Source organism: Mustela erminea, chromosome 10 (genome assembly GCF_009829155.1).
Source record: "Mustela erminea isolate mMusErm1 chromosome 10, mMusErm1.Pri, whole genome shotgun sequence".
In the NCBI taxonomy this organism is placed as follows: Eukaryota; Metazoa; Chordata; class Mammalia; order Carnivora; family Mustelidae; genus Mustela; species Mustela erminea.
Window position 1 is genome coordinate 94,562,181 of NC_045623.1, and position 15,674 is coordinate 94,577,854.

Below are 15,674 nucleotides of genomic sequence, written 5' to 3' on the forward strand. Positions count from 1 at the left end.
TCACAGGTCAGAGTCTGTATTTCCTCATCTCCCCTGAAAGCTCCCCACTCCCCGCCCCCTGGCAGCTGTGGGTCCCCCCCACCCGCCGCATGCACACACCCCCCTCCACCTTGGTCTTTCCAAAGGGACACATCTGCTCTCTGTCATTCTGCCCTCCAGATGGAGTCCACATTCTTTAAAGGGGCTTATAGGGCCCCTTAGGTTCTAGGCCTTGCTTCCTCTCCCCTTTCCTTCCCCATTCACCTGGCCAGCTCCTACATATTCCTCAAGACCCAGCCCAGGTATCCCCATCTCCAGGAAGCCTTCCTCGACTGGACCCCCACCCCACCCTCCACCCCAGTCTGCTTCTTTATCCGCCTTCCTACTGGACTGGGAGCAGCTGAAAGCAAGGGAGTCCGTCTTCCTCTGAGTATTTCCAACATGGTGGCACATGACTGCTGTGTCACTGAGCCAAGCCTCACCTTCATGGGACCCCACCTATGCTGGGGCCCAGGCTTTTGCAGGAAGCACCTCTTGCGATGGAAGGGAGCCCCGAGCTGGCCTCAGGTGTGAAGGCCTGGGCTGAGGGCTCCCAGTGCGGTTGTCCAGTATGTCCCTCCTTAGCTCCGAGGGCCCCACCACGCCCTCCACTTCCCCTCATTGTGCCTCCCTTCCTGTTTAGCTAGACTGTTAGGCTGGGGACATTTTTCCTCCTCCCTTTGAGGACCTGCCTGAATGGAGCGCTCTCTCCATTGCCTCTCCCTTGACATCTCCCAGACACCCGTCCCTGATCCTCTGGTGGGCTCCAGAGTCAACAGACTTGGGTTCAAACCCCAGCTCTCCTCATTTAGCTGTGTGATGAGAGACGGGGCCTCGCATCTGTGAACGTGTTTCCTCATCTGTAAAAGAGAACTAGTAACACAGCCCTCACGGGACCCTGAGGGTGTAATGAGCAAAGGATGTCCGCACTCCTGGAAAGTGTGAGCTGTGCGTGTCGTCCTGGCCTGCTGGTGTGGGGGCTCCGAGAAGAGCCCAGCTGGACGCTCACTGGATGCCTGCAAGTCCAAACATCCTGTTCTTTCTGAACTCCTTACTGGAGAAACAGGGGAAAAGCTATTCTTTTTTTTTTTTTTTTTTTTTTCCCTACCCGTATCGGGTAACACAAAAAAACACAAGTCCGGCTGGGTTGAGCGGCTTGAGTCTGGTGTTTAGGAGCTAATCCGAGCTGCTGAGCAGGGTGGCGGCTCCCTTCCTGGATTAGGACTGATTCTGTGGGAACCGGACCACCCCTGAGGCAGGAGGGCAGCCCTGATGGCTCCCCGGGGCCCGGGCCTGCCTCGGAGCCCCTTGCTCCTGGGGAAGGGGGACCCTGAGCTCACATCCTCCCCACCCCTCCTGCCTCCTTCCCTGCAGGTGAACTTCCGCAGCCCCCGGAGTGGCCAGAGGTGCTGGGCTGCGCGGACCCAGGTGGAGAAGCGGCTGGTGGTGCTGGTGGTGCTTCTGGCGGCAGGATTGGTGGCCTGCTTGGCAGCGCTGGGCATTCAGTACCGGACAAGTAGGTGCCTCTGTGTTTCGTCGTGGGTTTGACTCGCTCCTGCCCTCGGCTCTGTCCCCAGGGGTCAGAGGGCTTCCCTGCTCAAGCCGGGGCTGGCCTCCAGGGCCGAGGAGAGAGCATGGCCCGGATGGCTCGGTGCTGAGATGGGCTGAGACGTGGGGGCTGGACGGCGTGGGTGGTGCAGAGGTTTGGGACAGGAGTCCAACAAACACTGGCCCAGCAATTTATTGTCTGTGTCACCTCAGACAAGTCACTTCATCTCCCAGAGCCTCTGTCTGCTCTCCTGTGAATGGGGAAAATGGGGCCCGATTTGGGGCTGGCTCTGAGGATTAGACATCATGTCTGTCACACACCTGGTGTCTACAAGAACTTCTTGAGTCTTAGCTCTGGGTGCTATCATTGTTAGGATGCGAGCTGACGAGGCTCACGGTCTGGCACTGTCCGCCATCCTTAGCTCCAACAGAAAACAATAATAGCTTCCATTTACTTAATACTTTCCATGGACCAAATACCACACCTCTTCTTTACAAACATGATCTCGTTTCCTCCTCACGACGACCCTGTGAGGTGTGGTTACTTTTGACCTCATTTTACATCTGAGGAAGCTGAGGCTGGGAGATTAGGTGACTTGTTCAAGGTTACGTGGCTGGTGCACCAAGGGAGGGGGCAGCTGGGTCTCAAAGAAGACTGGCCGGCCCCACCTGCCTTTGTCATTGTGGTGCACCTGTGTGTGTTAGAACCCCCAGAAGAGTAGACCTGCCAGGCCCAGCTGGCCTCCGCGGGCCTCATGTGTACACATTGTCATCACATCTCTGGGTCTGGTCTTGTCGGGCAGTATGGTGGGGCCGGGCGGATCCTGCCCTCTGGGGTCTGGGGCTGGCTCTCTGCGTCTGGCTGAGAGTATCCAGTCGAGTACCTCATGCAGAGTTGATGTTCAATAAGCACTTGTGGAACTGGAAAGGGCAGAGCCAAGTTAAACAACAAGGATAGGGGGTCTGGCCAATTCCAGGATCTCTCGTACCCTTGTGCCCAAACAGCTGGCTTTCCCATGGCAAGTGGTCCATCTGGTAGAGCTGCCTCTGGGGCCTTTGCTCAGGGTCCAATCCCACCAACTTGGTCACCTTGTCACGTATCCCATCAGAGAGGTTATGACCCTTCTTAGGATCTGGGAACATTTACCACAGGCTTTGCTGTGCCTTCCCCACTATAAAGTTGCTGGCCTGCATGGGTGGCCCTGCTGGACTGGGTGGGGGAAGGAGTTTGAGGGCCTGGAGAGAGGGCAGGACATCCCCACAGTCATCCTTACATCCACCTGTGTCAGGCACTCCAGCAGCCAGTTTTACCTTGAGACTGCCCCAGAAGTTCCCAGAAACGAGAAGGGAACCCACGAGGGCTGGATCCTAGAGCTCAGGCCCACGGATGGGGTCCACAGGAAGCAGCCTTGCTTCCACCTCTATCCCAGCCCCCTCTGGGCCACAAGAGAGTGTTCCCCAGCCTGGACCAGGATGAAAGGAGCTCTCCCCCATACCCCCGCCAGGGTGACTCTGGGCCAGGATCTCATGAGCCCTGAGCCAACCCACGTATCTTCATTGGCTGCCTTGGTCTGGGACAGCAGGGGCCACCCCAGATGGACAGTAACCTCACGATTGCCAGCAGCCGCCGGCATTGGCCACACCTGAGCAAACATCAGGCTAGGTAGAGCACATTCTCTGCTGGTACTGAGGGACCTGTCTCAAAGTCATGTCTGGGCCCCTAAATACCTCTTTGTCTACTTTCTTGCCACACCCTCTTTCCAGAAACTTGCAGGCGCTTTACACACTGGCAGTAAAACACAGATTCTCCCAGAAAAGATTCTTCAGTGTCTTACTCAGTGTCTTACTCGGGACCCAGCACAGTCCAGACGAGTATCTATGGACTAGATCTGGGGCCGTTCCTCCTTCTTGACTGGTCACATACATCCTCAGAGGAAGAAATATTTTCTGCCTCCACAGATGGTGACCAAGAGCTGGACAAAGCTCCTCTCATTCACTCACTCATTCATTCAACACACACGTACTGGACAGCTGCTAGGTGCCAGGTACAATGCTGGGCGAAGGAGATAGGAATGCAGATACGGTGCTGGCCTTACCCTCCAGCTCGTGTTCCCAGTCGGCGAGGGAGACCAGGAGACAGCCATGACCTAGCACAGTCTGCGCCTAGAAAGCACACAGCCGGGCAGCCATCCGAGGGGCCCAGCGAGGAATGAGGGTCTGGGAAAGTTTCCCTGAGGAGTTGGAGCCTGGGCCGAGTTTTGAAGGTGCTGACCTTGATGTTGATGAGGGAGGCCTAGAAACAAGTAATTGATCAGCTATGCCGGATCAGGAATTGCTGGTTAAAGGATTTATAAACCACTAAGCAGTGAAACAACCCAGTATCACTTAGGCATTACCTTGGGGCCTTGCTCTGTTCTTAGCAGAGTGGGGACCCATCAGGCCTCTCGGGAAACTGGTTCCTGTTTTGTTTTTAAACTCAAGTCCCCTTATGGTAACGTCAAAAATCAATCCGCCCACGTCCCTCCTTGTCTCCCTGTCTCTCACACACGCACGCTGGTGTGCCTTTTCTGATCGGCCTTATTCCCGGGGCATCACCCTCTTTCAGTCTGTCTCTGGGACATTCCCAGCAGCCACGGTTTGGTCATTCCCAGCAGCCACGGTTTGGTCAAGCCCAGCTTCCTGCAGTTTGCTGTATAAAAACAATAAGTATTCTTTTCCCTTCCCAAATACGAAGTTCTCTCATAGTAGTGACTAGGCTTTTTATTTTTTATTTTTTTAAAAGATTTTATTTATTTATTTGACAGACAGAGATCACAAGTAGGCAGAGAGGCAGGCAGAGAGAGAGAGAGAGGAGGAAGCAGGCTCTCCGCGGAGCAGACAGCCCGATGCGGGGCTCAATCCCAGGACCCTGGGATCATGACCTGAGCCGAAGGCAGAGGCTTTAACCCACTGAGCCACCCAGGTGCCCCGTGACTAGGCTTTTTAAACCACACAGAAATTCTCTTCCCCCACCCACACCCCGAAGATTCTGGTACGTTTTCCCCCCTGGGGAAGTGGGCCGTGCAGCTCTGGTAGAGACAGCCTCCTCTAGAGATGGTTCAGTGACAGCACACCCCTGCCAGTTGTTTTCCGTTTTCATGCCTGCCGGGTCAGTAATTTAGGAGGGTTGTACAGTCCGCTCCAAACAAGTAATCCCCTCAAATAAAGTGAGCTTGGTTTTTGTGCTGCCGTGTGGCTCCTCTGAGCCTTTCGTCAGCTTGTCAGATGTGCCCACCGTCAACGTGAGAAAGCCCACAGGCCACCCCAGCCCGGGCTGGTGCCCGGTTTCCCTGCCAGAACCACACATCCTTTCCTGCTTTCTGAAGGTTGGCCCGGGGACATCAGGCCCAGAGACAAAGTTGTCCGCCATCGCTGTAACATCAGGCCCACTGTGCTTCCTCGCTACTAGACGGGGAAACTGAGGCTCAGCGAGACATGGTCACCTGCACAAGGCCCACAGCTGGAATCAGAAAGCTGGGATCTGAACCCAGGTCTAAGAGCCTCCAGCCCTGGCCCTGCCATACTCCTCCCTGTGCGGTAGGAACCCTGAACTTGCCAGAAGGGCCACACCACCCCCCGATGGGACCGGCAAAGAGGCAGAGAGGAAAACAAGGAACCCGGCCTTGGAGCTGCTTCGGCCTCGGCTCTCCCACTCGGCCGTGTGGCCGTACCCCATTCATGTACACAGAGCCTCAGCCTCCCCCTCTTTAGCCAGGGCATCACGCCTGTATCTGATGTCTGCGGTGAGGCCTGAATGAGATAACGAATGTGAAACAAGTCCCTCTTGTGGCCTGTGTCAGCCGAGGACCCGGCTGGGCCTGCATTCTTAATCACGAGGCTAGATCTCCCTCTACCTTCGGCTGAGCCCCCATCAAGGCCGCCCAGTTTGGTTCCTTTGCTGGACCCCACCACCCAACCCCGAGGCTGGGGTCTGGCCCCTCTTCTTACCTCTGGCCTTCCAAGACCCCTCCCGCCTCTGCCCCATGTCCTATGAGAATCAGCCCCGAAGAAGTGGATTCATGGGAGGCTCTTGTAGTTTGGCAGCCCTCCCCACTGGCCACCTGCACTGACTACCATCCCTCCTCTGGAAGGCACCTAACAGATGGGGCCCCCCGGGGCCCACCCATCATCAATGGCATCGTGCCCCTCCAGGCCCATAGGAGACAGAGCAGAGAGAGGATGGGGCTCGTACCCCACTGGCCATTGAATAAGCTACTAAGCTTCTCTGTGCCTCAGTTTCCTTGTCTATAAAAATGGCCGTAAGAAAATGGTTCGTTCAGTCTGTTCCATTTTTATTTCTTTGAGAGTCAGTGAGATAACTCTCCTGCCTTGTACTCAGAGGGAATTATTTTTCAGTTTCTTCTGTTCATCACAGGCTGTCCTTTGCCCTAAGTCCTCGTACCAAATTGTCTGCATCACCCATTTGTCTTGGACTAAATACAGTCAGTTTTTGTTTCCAGAATGACAAACATTTCTCCTCTGGTGGTGATTTAACTTTTCTTATGAAATGTTTGTATCTTCAGCTAAATTATCAGCTCCTGAAAGAAAGGACTGTGCCTTTCATATCCCTTACCACACAGATGCGCGAGCGTGCGTGCACGCGCACACACACACACACACACACACACATCACCACTCAGTAAAGAACCTGGAAGAGACTCAGTTATTATGTTGTTGAATGAATGAATGAGCAACTGAATGAACTTGTGCAACATCAGGGAATAACAACTTAAAAAAATGAATATTTGTGGAAGGAAGGATTGATTAAGAGAAACACCTTGGTTCTGGGTACTTTTCAAGCCACAGAAAGGATTTTAGGTCGCTAAACAGAAGTCTTCTTTTACAAGCCAGGAAATTGTAAATTTACTGAAATCGTTTCTCTGTAGAAGTCTGGTGACCATCCAGCTTCAGCTCTGTTTGGTCGGGGCTGGGGCGGGGACATGGCACCCCAGTGCCACCCGCACTGTATTCCCACAGCCTTCTCCTGCCCTTTACCAGCCTCTTGTCCTTGACCCCTGCCAGGAACCCCCGCGGTGTGCCTCAGTGAGGCCTGCGTCTCAGTGACCAGCTCCATCTTGAGTTCCATGGACCCCACCGTGGACCCCTGCCAGGACTTCTTCACCTACGCCTGTGGTGGCTGGATCAAAGCCAACCCCGTGCCTGATGGCCACTCCCGCTGGGGGACCTTCAGCAACCTCTGGGAGCACAACCAAGCCATCATCAAGCACCTCCTTGGTAAGCAGCCTGGGACTCATAGACCAGGACGTGAAGCGCTGCAGAGGGGCATAGTCGGTGCTAGTGTAATGGCCTTGTGTGGTGACAGATGCTAGCGGTGAGTGCCGTGTGGCATCTAGACTGGTCGAATCACTGTGTGGTACCTCGGAGCTAACATAACATGCTGTGCCAGGTATACATTGATTTAAAAAAAAAAATGATTTTTTAAAAAGGACTACTACTACCAAAGTTAGGAGTCTTGAGAACCGTGAAGCACGTTTGTAAAGGGCTGGCGTGGCGTGTGCGGCCCAGGGTGGGACCTGCGAGACGGGTCGCTGTGGTCCTTGCTGCTGTGGCTTCAAGCTGCCACTGAGGTGTGCCTGGCACAGGCAGTGAGCTATGGAAGCTGTGAGCTGAGGGAATCAAGGCTGAGCACATTTGGGCAGGTTTTAGGGTTGTGAGCAGATGAAAGTTCTAGCAACATCTGTGGGCGGGCTGTCCACCACAGGCAGGAGCATCCCTTGTCCTCGTGCTGCTTGGACTTGCACGATAAACCGTCTAATTGAAGTTCTTCTTCTGTACCTTGTTAGGCCTTTGGCACCTCTAGTCGATGTTGGTGTGGGTGGTTTTATCTTTAGATTAGAGCCCCGTGTGTGTCTTGTTTGCAGGGTTATCCCTGGTTATTGTTGGTTGAATGAACACCCACCCACTGGGGTCGTCTGCCACGTGAATTCCTAACACCCACCACAAGATGTAGGACTCCCGGCTTGAGCCCTTTTTGCAGCCAAGACCTCCTCTGTCCCTCTCCTGCTTCGCCGGCCCCATCCTGGGACCCCAAATGCTGGGAGAGGCGAGATCATGAAAAGCCATCAGTGACTGAGCAGATCTAACTAGGTTTTTAAAAAACCTGCAAGATACTCAAAAGTATGTAAAATAGGGAAGCCTGGGTGGCTCAGTGGGTTAAAGCCTCTGCCTTCAGCTCAGGTCATGGTCTCAGGGCCCTGGGCTCACTGCTTGGCGGGGAGCCTGCCTCCCCTCTCTCTCTGCTCGTCTCTCTGCCTACTTGTGATTTCTCTCTGTGTCAAATAAATCAATAAAAATATTTAAAAATTTTTAAAAAAGTACATAAAATATATGAAGATACCCCAAAGGGGACACATCTGCTCAAAGGGACAGAAAACTTTCTATGAGACAGCAAGAGATTCCAACTTGACAGTTGAGAATTTCAGGCAACTGTGTCTTTCAGATGACAGTGGAAATGGGCAAACCAGGTTAGGGGATGTTTCTTTCCAACCCCAGCCCATTCTGGGTGGGGGTGGGGCGCGCTGCTAGGTGAGACCCACCCACCGCCCACCATTCTCTCTATTCTCTGCGCCCCCCACCCCCCCCACCCCCCAGCCTCAGGCTTGTCTCCCTGAGCATCAGAGCTCAGTGGTACATGGAGGCGAGGGGGAGCTGAGGGAACCCTGTGTGTCTGGAACAGCAAAGCCCCTACTTTATGCTACCTAGGTAGGTGCCTTTGAAAGGGGACACAGCCTTTCATTTCAGAACTAGAAGCTTAACAGGCGAATGTCTGGGGTGGCCAGACTGGAACTCAGGGATGTCCCTTCTCCAGCACCTGAAGACAGCCAAGGGCTTGTCAGGAACCAACAACCGAAGCAGGAGGACAGTCCAAGCAGGATGACGAGATGGGCCAGAGCCTCTCCTTCGGTTACCAGGACCTGGGTTCAAGCCCTGCCTCCACCTCTTTCTTTGTGATCTCGGGTCAATGACATGACCCCTCAGGACACCTTCATTCAGTAGAGCCACCTCCAGGTTATGAAAATAAAATGGGAAAAATGTATTTAAGGTGCATTGCCTTGGCCTGGCGTATCGTGCTGGCTGCTGTGCGTGTGAGGGTGATAGGTATTATTCACCTTTGACCTTTGCACAGCACTTTACAGTTTACGGAGCTTTTTGTCGATGTCTTCCTATTCGATCCTGTAGGGCAGGAGTGAGGAAGGTATTGTTCATCCCATTTGAGAGATGAGGACACTGATGTCCAGAGCCATCCTCGAGACCAGCTAGCAGGTGGCACAGAAGGGACTTGTCCGACTCAGTCTGGGCCGTGTGTCCTTTCCCCACCTCACACCCCCTCCTTCAGTCCGATGGGCACGAATGTCCCCGTCCCCATCCTGCTGGCAGTGTGGAGCGTGGGGGTCTGAAGGAAAGAGGGGAAGAAACTGATGTTTGTTGAGTGGCTGCCACTGTCCGTGCTCTGTACCAGCTCTCTCTGTCTCCTGCCTCCTTTATCCTCACTGCCTCCCTGGGACTTAGGGGCCGTTGTTCCCATGTCGTGGATAAGGAAACAGGCTCAGAGAAGCTAAGTGACCCTGCTGAGGAGACACTACCAGTCCTTCATGGAGAGAAGCTCCTGCCCGGGGGGAGCAGTCAGCACCGAGAGGGGATGGAGAAGACAGGCAGACGGGTCCTCTAACCTCCCAGTTAGGCCCAGGACTGGTCCTTGTGTGTGGCTCCTGTGGATCCTGCTTCAAGGGGGACCTTGGGCCTCTGCCAGGACTGAGTCCGTCCCCCTGCCCTGTCCCCCCAGCTGGCAGGGCCCGGGAGGAGTGGGCTATGGTCCTGGGCTCTGGCCTTACCTCCATCCCGTCCCCAAGAGTCAAGGTGTAGGTGGGGAGCTGTGCTCAGCTGGGCACGGAACATCCAGAACCATGTGTTCGAGCCCCTGCCCCTGGGACCGGGGCCTGGTGGCATCAGGAGGCCAGACTGCAAGGTTTTCAAGTCAGGCCGCCCTGGCACACCAGCTTATCACTCCTATAGCCTTGGACAAATGACCTGGCTCCTCTCCAACTTATTATCTATAAAATGGGGATAATGGTGCCATCAGACTCGAGATTGCCGTGAGTGCTGGCTTGTGTGTGCTAGGTCCCCGTGCTCAGCACAGATCCTGGCACCTCATGAGGACCCAGCCGAGCAGAGCTGGTGTACTGAGTGTACTGCCCAGTGGACTGAGTGAGCTCCAGCCCAGACCTCTCCCAATAAGCTGTGGGACCACAGACAGACTCCCCAGGCTCCTGAACTCAAAGAGCATTGAGGGGGATATTCTATGTATTAGTGAGGTGATCGAAGAAATCTAAGAATTACATATTTCTCATGGAGGCCCTGATGTGGACCTACTTACCAGGGAATGAGGTACAGGGCATATCCATGACCACACTAGGCTGTTTCCTTGGATTATTTTATTGAAGCCATGGAGGAATATCCCCATTATACAGAGGAGACTCACAGACACTCAGGAAATGATGACACTTAGCTGAGATTTGGCCCCAGAGCTGGGGGACGTCGAACTTCCCTTCTTTTTCCACCGACTCCCCTGAGTCAGACCAACCATGTGCAGGCCACAGAGCGGCCCAGAGCTACAATTCGGCAGGCTCCTTTCTCCAGGAGCTGCTTGGTGAATCTCTCCACTTTAGATGGGATCTGGCGGGCTTGTTGAACATAGTAGGTGAGGCCAGTTCCAGGCCATTCTGACCAGGAGCTTCGCCAGAAGGCATATCCCCGGAGTCCCTTACCTGCCAGGCTAACTCCTGGGACTTTGGCGCCAGGAAACCCCTGAAGGGGCAGGGGGCAGGTGAATGGGTGACAGAAAATGCTGAACAGAATGCCAGTGCATTCCTGGGCTCGAGGCCAGGCTGGTTTCATCTTCCCCAAGACACAGGAGTCAGCCAGCAGGTCCCGCGGGGGTGGGGGGAGGGCTGCAGCTGCTGGGGGTTACAGTGTGCCCGGGGGTTCCCAGACTGACCAAGCTGGCCTGGGGTGGGCTTCTCTGGCAGAAGAGAGAACGTTTGGAGTGCTGGTGAGGACTGTGTCACCAGGCCAGGCAGAACAGCTATAACCATCAGCTGTGGGGGCAGGACCTTGGACAAGCCACTCCTTTCTCTGAAAGGTGAATTCACAGGGGCCCCCCTCAGAGGAAATCTGGGCAGATCTGTCACTGGTGGGCTGAGCTCTGCCAAGTCCCCCTTGTGGCACCTCCTTGCAGCCCACTGGCTGGGAGGTGTGACCTCAGCTGCACGAACAGAGATATTCACCCGAGAGACATTTCTGTTGCCCCCTCCGGTTGCCGGCTTGGGCTGTCCTCGTGGGCCTCCGGGAGACAAGCATGTGGCCTCACTTCATCAGGGCAAGGATGCAGCAGGACCTCTCACCCCAAGGCTGGGCCTTCCCACCAGCTTGTGCTCTTAACACAGACCCATCTGCCGTCTAGACTACCTGCCTCGCCGCTTCTTGTCCTGTAGGACTTTCCTCAAACCTGCTTCCTCTGTGATGCCCTCTGAGGCTACCAAAGGGCTTCTTTGGACTCGAGTTACAGTTGTGTTTTATGTGTTTGTCCTACATACCGTGCTTTCTTTCATTAAAAAAAAGATTATTTATTTAAGAGACAGAGTACAACCAGGGGGAGTGGCAGCCAGAGGCAGAGGGAGAAGCAGGCTCCCTGCTGATCTGGAAGCCTGATGTGGGGTTTGATCCCAAGACCCCAGGATCATGACCCGAGCCAAAGGCAGACACGTAACCCATTGAGCCACCCAGGCGCCCCTGTACTGTTTTCTATTGTAAGATTAATGCGTGCAAAATTAATGCCTGGTTTTTATAATAGTTTGAGCATCATGGATTTCACAAGGACTTCATGGTCTCTCTTCCGTGTAGCCCAGCGCCAGTCTGCCGGAGAAATGGAGACAGAATCATCACTCCATCGGCATTCAATCTGTTCGTGTCAGTGACTTGGCAACTAATCCTGTCACCCTGTGCCATCTCTCGTACTTTTATTCTGATTTGTTTTTCTAGTAGTTGCTATCCAGCTTCTTTTCTTCTCTTTGTGCACGCAGGAAACCCTCTGGACAAGATCTGTGACCCGATGCTTTCTGTTCGGTACCGTGTCTGCAGCTGCGTGCCCCTTTTTCCCATTCCGGGAAAGGCAGGGGGTGTCCGGGGCTTCTCTGGGGTGGCCGGTCTGCTTGGGTGCTACCTCCAGTTTTCCGAGCCAGCCTGCAGGAAAGAAAAGGCGCACAGAGAGTGCTCAGGCCCCTGTCCCAGCCTCCGCCACTCACTCGTGTGACTTTGGACACGTTACTCAACCTCTTGCCTCTGAATTGGGCTGGATACTAATAGCACTCGCGGGTGGAAACTGTTAGGACCCGAAGCACACACACAGCCACACCCACCCACAGAGAAAGCAGTTCCTTCTCTCAGGGAAGCCTGAGAAGGCTTGGGTTCAAATTCTAGCATGTGACGTGTTAGTATTACCTCTCAGGCAAGTTCCTTCCTCTCCCTGGGCCTCCTTTCTTTCCCTGTGAATGGGGTGATAGTCTGACCTCGGGGTGCCAGTGGGGTACTGAGAAGAGCTCAGCCCAGGCTGGGCCTGTCTGTCGTAGGCACCAGTAATGGTAATGGTCTTATCATTATTTTTGTTCCTCTGCAGAAGAAGGGGCCTCATTTATCAGCCCCCCCACTTCCTCTCACAGGATGGGGCTCCTGAGGCCTGCGACTACCCGTACCAAGTCTATGGTTTTATCTGAGACAAGGGCTGGTCTCGCCCTGATGTGGAGTTCCGCGTGCTCCTGGCCAGACGGGTCGCACTGGGATCACAGAATTCCCGGGAAGCTCCATCCCCGCAGCCCGCCCAGCTGCTGGGTGTTTCCTTTCCTCCCAGGGAGTGGTGTGGAAGAGGGGGTTCCAGTGAAAACTCCCAGAGGAAGAAGTGGGTCAAGTAGAGGGTATGCTGTCTTTCCTCTTTGGGACTTTGGGGAAGTGACAGAGGTGAACTCAGGGACCCTGGAAGGAAGTAGCCCCGGCAATTGGGAGCCCTGTTGTCTGGCCCTGGGCTGCCAAATTATTTTCATACCTTGGGGGCCTTGGAAGTGCCACCATATCCAAAACTGGCCCCCTGGCTCTGTCCTGGGAGCTGCGCTGTTGATGGCGCCTGGCCTGCTTCCATGGAACCTTCTTCTGGGAAGTAAATGCAAGCGAGGAGTCTCAAAGGAGACCAGGGTTTTCCTCACAAGAAAACTGTGTGTGACTGATTTCCCTTTGAATCAAAGCCTCCTCCTCAGACTGATGTGATTGGTATCTTCCTCTGTGGGGCTCCCAGAACATTCCATCATTCATTCCTTCATTCCACAATTATGTATGGTACACTGGCTATGTGCCAGCCATCACTAGGTGCCGGGATGGCGTGAGGAATAAGACAGCCTTTCCTAGTGGGGCCTGCATTCCATCAGGGGAGACAGACCGTAAACAAATAAGTGAGTAAATAAGGCGGCTGCAAAGAGTTAGGGCTTTGAAACGAGTGGAGTAGGAAGCAAGCCCGGGAAGGGAGGAGGCCGCTGCAGACACAGCAGTCTGGAGGGCTGGGCCTTCAGAGCAGGAACGCTGGGGCAGAAACTGGAATTAGTTGTGAGAGAATAGACCACAGGGATGGGGCAGGGAACAAGAGGGAGAGGGGGCAGGATGCAGACGGGAGCTGGAGGCCCACAGTGAGGGCCAGGTTTCTCAGCTTTTTTTCATTCTTGCCCCCTGCCTAAAATTCTTTTCTGTTTTACCTAATTTTTTCATCAATTTTTTAAAAAGATTTTTATTTGAGAGAGAGACAATGAGAGGGAGCATGAGAGGGGAGAAGGACAGAGGGAGAAGCAGACTCCCCGTGGAGCTGGGAACCCGAGGCAGGACTCGATCCTGGGACTCCAGGACCATGACCTAAACCGAAGGCAGTTGCTCAACCAACTGAGCCACCCAGGCGCCCTAATTCAATTTATTTAAATAAATAAAAACAGTTTACCCATTTCTCTCAACCCCCCCCCCCCAACAACTCCAGCAACTGCTAATCTGTTCTCCTTATCTATGAGCTTGGTTTTTGTTACATGTTTATGTATATGTATGTATTTTTTTATATGTATGTATTTTTTAAATTCCACATTAAGAGAGATTATACAGTATTTGTCTTTCTCTAACTTCCTCCAATTACCAAAATATCTTTGAGGTTCATCCTTGATGTCACAAATGGCAAGATTTCTTTCTTTTTTATGGACAAATAGTAGTACTCTGTGTGTTGGGGGGGGTGTGTGCGCCACATTTTCTTTATTCATCTGTCAGTGAGCACTCAATACTGGGATCAATAGGTTGGTTCAATATCTTGGTGGTTGTAAATACTGCTGCATGGGGGTGTGGATACGTTTTCAAGTTAGTGTTTTTGTTTCCTTGGGTAAGTACCCAGCAGGAATCATAGGGAAGTTCTACTTTAAATTTTTCGAAGCACCTCCATACTACTTGTTTAAGAAAAAGATTTTATTTATTTATTTGACAGACAGAGATCACAAGTAGGCAGAGAGGCAGGCAGAGAGAGAAGAAGGGAAGCAGGCTCCCCGCTGAGCAGAGAGCCCGACGTGGGGCTCGATCCCAGGACCTTAGGGTCATGACCTGAGCCGAAGGCAGAGGCTTTAACCCACTGAGCCACCCAGGTGCCCCTACTCTTTTTTTTTTTTTGAGAGAGAAAGAGAGACAGTGGGAGAGGGAACACAAGTCGGGGGAGTGGGAAAGGGAGAAACAGACTTCCTGCTGAGCAAGGAGCCCCATGCAGGGCTCGATCCCAGGACCCCAGGATCATGACCTGAGCCAAAGGCAGACGTGTAATGACTAGGCCACCCAGGCACCCCTCCATGCTACTTTCCATAGAAGCTGAGCAATTTACATTCCCGCCAACACTGCACAAGTGTTTCTTTTCTTCTGCACCCTCTCCAACATTTGTTCCTTGTCTTTTTGGTGTGAGCCATTCTAACAGGTGTGAGGTGATACCCCACCGTGGTTTTGTTTTGCGTTTCCTGATGACTAATGATACAGAACATCTTCTCAGGTACCTGCTGGCCATCTGTATGTCTTTGGAAAAATGATCAGATCATCTTCCCATCTTTTAATTAGATTTTTTTTCTTTGTTGTTGAGATGTATGAGTTCTTTATATATTTTGGATACTAGTCCCTTAACAGATGTATGATTTATAAATATTTTCTCCCACTCACTAGGTTGTCTTTTCATCTTATTGATGGGTTCCTTTGTTGTGCTGAAGCTTTTTAGCTGGATGTAGCTATTTGTTTATCTTTACTTCTGTTGCTTTTGCTTTTGGTGTCAGATTAAGAAAGTCATCAGCAACACTGAAGTCAAGGAACTCACCACCCATGTTTTCTTACAGGGGTTTTATGGCTTGAGGTATGATGTTCAAGTCTTTAATCCAGTTTGAGTTAATTTTTACATATGACATGAGATAGGGGTCCAGCTTCCTTCTCCTGAGTGTGGCTGTCCTAATTTCCCCAATAACGCTTACAGAAGAAATTGTGCTTTCCCCAGCAAATATTCTTGGCTCCTGTGTCATGTATTAATTAGCAGTGCATTTCTTTCTTTCTTTCTTTTTTTTTTTTTTTTAAAGATTTTATTTATTTGACAGAGAGAGATAACAAGTAGGCAGAGACGCAGGCAGAGAGAGAGAGAAGGAAGCAGGCTCCCTGCTGAACAGAGAGCCCGATATGGGACTCGATCCTGGGACCCTGAGATCATGACCTGAGCCGAAGGCAGCGGCTTAACCCACTGAGCCACCCAGGCGCCCCACATTTCTTTCTTTCTATCCTATTCCATTGATCTCTGTGTCTGTTTTTATGCCAATACCATAATGTCTTAATTACAATAGCTTTGTAATATAGCTTGAAGACAGGGAGTGTGAAGCCAGCTTTGTTTCTCTTTCTTAAGATTGCTATGCCTAGCAGCCCCTGGGTTGCTCAGTCAGTTAAGCTGCTGCCTTCTGCTCAGGTCA

General features: G+C 52.7%; 1 protein-coding gene across 5 annotated transcripts in view; it reads left to right on the forward strand.

Moving 5' to 3' along the window:
- Positions 1–15,674, forward strand: part of ECE1 (endothelin converting enzyme 1) — a 116,270-nt gene that overhangs the window by 60,654 nt on the left and 39,942 nt on the right. For all 5 annotated transcript variants that reach the window (XM_032303671.1, XM_032303673.1, XM_032303670.1 and 2 more), the window contains 2 exons: positions 1,393–1,534; positions 6,628–6,840. In XM_032303671.1, coding sequence (XP_032159562.1) covers positions 1,393–1,534; positions 6,628–6,840 — 355 coding nt within the window. The remainder of the gene's footprint in view (positions 1–1,392; positions 1,535–6,627; positions 6,841–15,674) is intronic.